This window comes from Pyrgilauda ruficollis, unplaced genomic scaffold (genome assembly GCF_017590135.1).
Source record: "Pyrgilauda ruficollis isolate IOZ18807 unplaced genomic scaffold, ASM1759013v1 scaffold19, whole genome shotgun sequence".
NCBI classification, from domain to species: Eukaryota; Metazoa; Chordata; class Aves; order Passeriformes; family Passeridae; genus Pyrgilauda; species Pyrgilauda ruficollis.
In genome coordinates this window covers 5,676,635-5,678,748 of record NW_024518095.1, presented here as the reverse complement: position 1 = coordinate 5,678,748, position 2,114 = coordinate 5,676,635, and the positions used below count along the sequence as shown (strand labels likewise).

The window sequence follows — 2,114 nt, the reverse complement described above, 5'->3', positions numbered from 1 at the left end:
AAGATAATTTAAATGTGGAGTAAGAATCAGCAAGGCAAATTAAAGTACTTAAATTTGCTCTATAGGAAATAAAGAAGGAAGATGGTCAACCTCTCAAGTGTTACAGAAATGCGAAGTGACTTGAACTCAAAACTACTTAGATGTGTAATGTAACACAAGCTTTAAATGCTTATTTCTTTAAACAACAGGATCCAATAAATTATACAGACCAGTTACTGAGGGATACACACTTACATCAGTCCCTGCAAGTTCATGTTCCAGAAAACTGGAAAAAATCCTTCCCTACTTTGCCAGACTGTGAGTTTGTGAATGCAGCACAACTTTTTCTACACACAGATCCATGTTTTCATTATTCATTTATTTATTCAGCTCTCATATGGAAATACTGTTACTGGCCTAAGCATCTTAGCATTCTTACATCATATTGCCTTGAATACCTGTATGTTCAGCAATGAACCTGAAGTGGCTGGTATACATCAGCAGTGATAAAAAACATGAAGTAAAGACACTAGTAGCTCAATGGTTGACATATTTATTGAAGTGCTTCCCCCACGTAAGCTATTCCTAGCCCATAGCTATAAGGAGAAGATCTAAAATGCAATTTCCATCAGTGCATAAAGAGGGATGAGAATTCCATTGTTTCAGGATAATTTATTGCGTTTTATCTTAAAAAAAATAAAAAGAGACATGAAGAAATACAAAAATCTGCATATCAGGATGCCGTGATGTCCTATGTTTCTGCACTAAAGAATCAATTTCATCTACAATTGAGGTGAAATTGGAGATGAAATTCAGACAGCCCCAAACCATTTATAAAAGCATTGTTGTGGTTTGGTAATTGAAAAACACCCTAAAAACATACGGAAATTATGTTTGGCCTGGTTTCCATACATATCAAAGAGGAAAGATTTCTGGCAAACCTGGAATATGTATTTTGAACATTGTATTTTTGCCAGCTGGCTTTTCACATTCTGTAGCAAGTTTGCACACTACTTTAGGAAATGTACTGAACTAGACCTGATTGAAAATTATGAAATAAATCACTGTAATGACACACTCAACAACTTTATATGGTGAACCTAGCGGTTTCAAGCGTAATCGGCAAGTAAATTATACCAAAATTGTTGTCTTGATCATGAAGTTAGTGAAGAAAGATGTGTGAAACTTGAAAACACTATCAATGCAGCACCTTCCTTCTGCTCCTCCGCTGCTGTTCACATGCAGAAGAGCATTTTACTTTGCTCGTAAGCGTTTCATTACAGATCGGTGCTCTCCCCTGCCTCACACCGACAGTAACAAATTGTCGCCCAGCAGTCATACACGGTCCCAGCGGACCGAGGCTCTGCTGGAGTGAGTGGGTCTGGCACTGACATCCCTCCCGGGCCTGGAGGGGCTTTGCAGGGGCAGGGGAACAAGCCCTCGCTCAGGAGCAGAGCAGTTCTTTCCCCAGAAAGGCGCCGGTGGCCCGGAGCACGGGGCGGGAGGCTCGGCAGCCACGGGCAACAGCGAGTGTAAACACACCGCCCGGCCGTTCTCCGGCCGTGCGCCCACCTCGGCTCTTCTTTCCTTACCACCCTCTCCGTTCTTTGTAATGGGATACAGTCCAAACCAGTCAGGATGGAGATTAGCAGGGGGAAGGCAGTGAGAAAAGCGACTCCCGAGGGAAGATGTGAACAAGAAGGTGGATTAGGATCTCCTGACCGGGTGGCGAGGTCGGCTGAGGCGGCGAAGGCGGACCGGCAGCTGACACGCCATCGCAGAGGCTCCAGAAGGGTAAGAAACTTGGTTTTTTCCTTTCCCGAAACGCTATTTTTGTAGCAGCGTACAGCTGCATGCGTGCACACGTGATTTTTTTGTATCCAGGCTCCAAGATCCCGCAGACCTTGCGATGCAATTAACAGCGGGTGCCTCCCCGTTGTGCTTCCCCAGACACACAGCGCCGGCCGCACAGCACTGTTACCGGGGTCAGTCTTTCAACGTGGACAACACGGCAGCAACAACCCACGGCAGCACCGCTGCGGCGCCAGCTGCCAACACGGCCCTCAGCGCCGGGCCCGTGGCGAAGCGGCGCGGCCGGGCCCTCCCCGCCCGCCCTGGGCGGCCGCCGCGCAGGC

General features: G+C 46.7%; 1 protein-coding gene across 1 annotated transcript in view; it reads left to right on the top strand.

Moving 5' to 3' along the window:
- Window positions 1–536: 536 nt before the first annotated feature.
- Window positions 537–2,114, top strand: part of MDM1 (Mdm1 nuclear protein) — a 22,503-nt gene continuing 20,925 nt past the window's right edge. Inside the window, exon 1 of the mRNA XM_041465648.1 lies at window positions 537–1,773. Within this exon, the coding sequence (XP_041321582.1) occupies window positions 1,618–1,773 (156 nt within the window). The 5' untranslated portion in view covers window positions 537–1,617. The remainder of the gene's footprint in view (window positions 1,774–2,114) is intronic.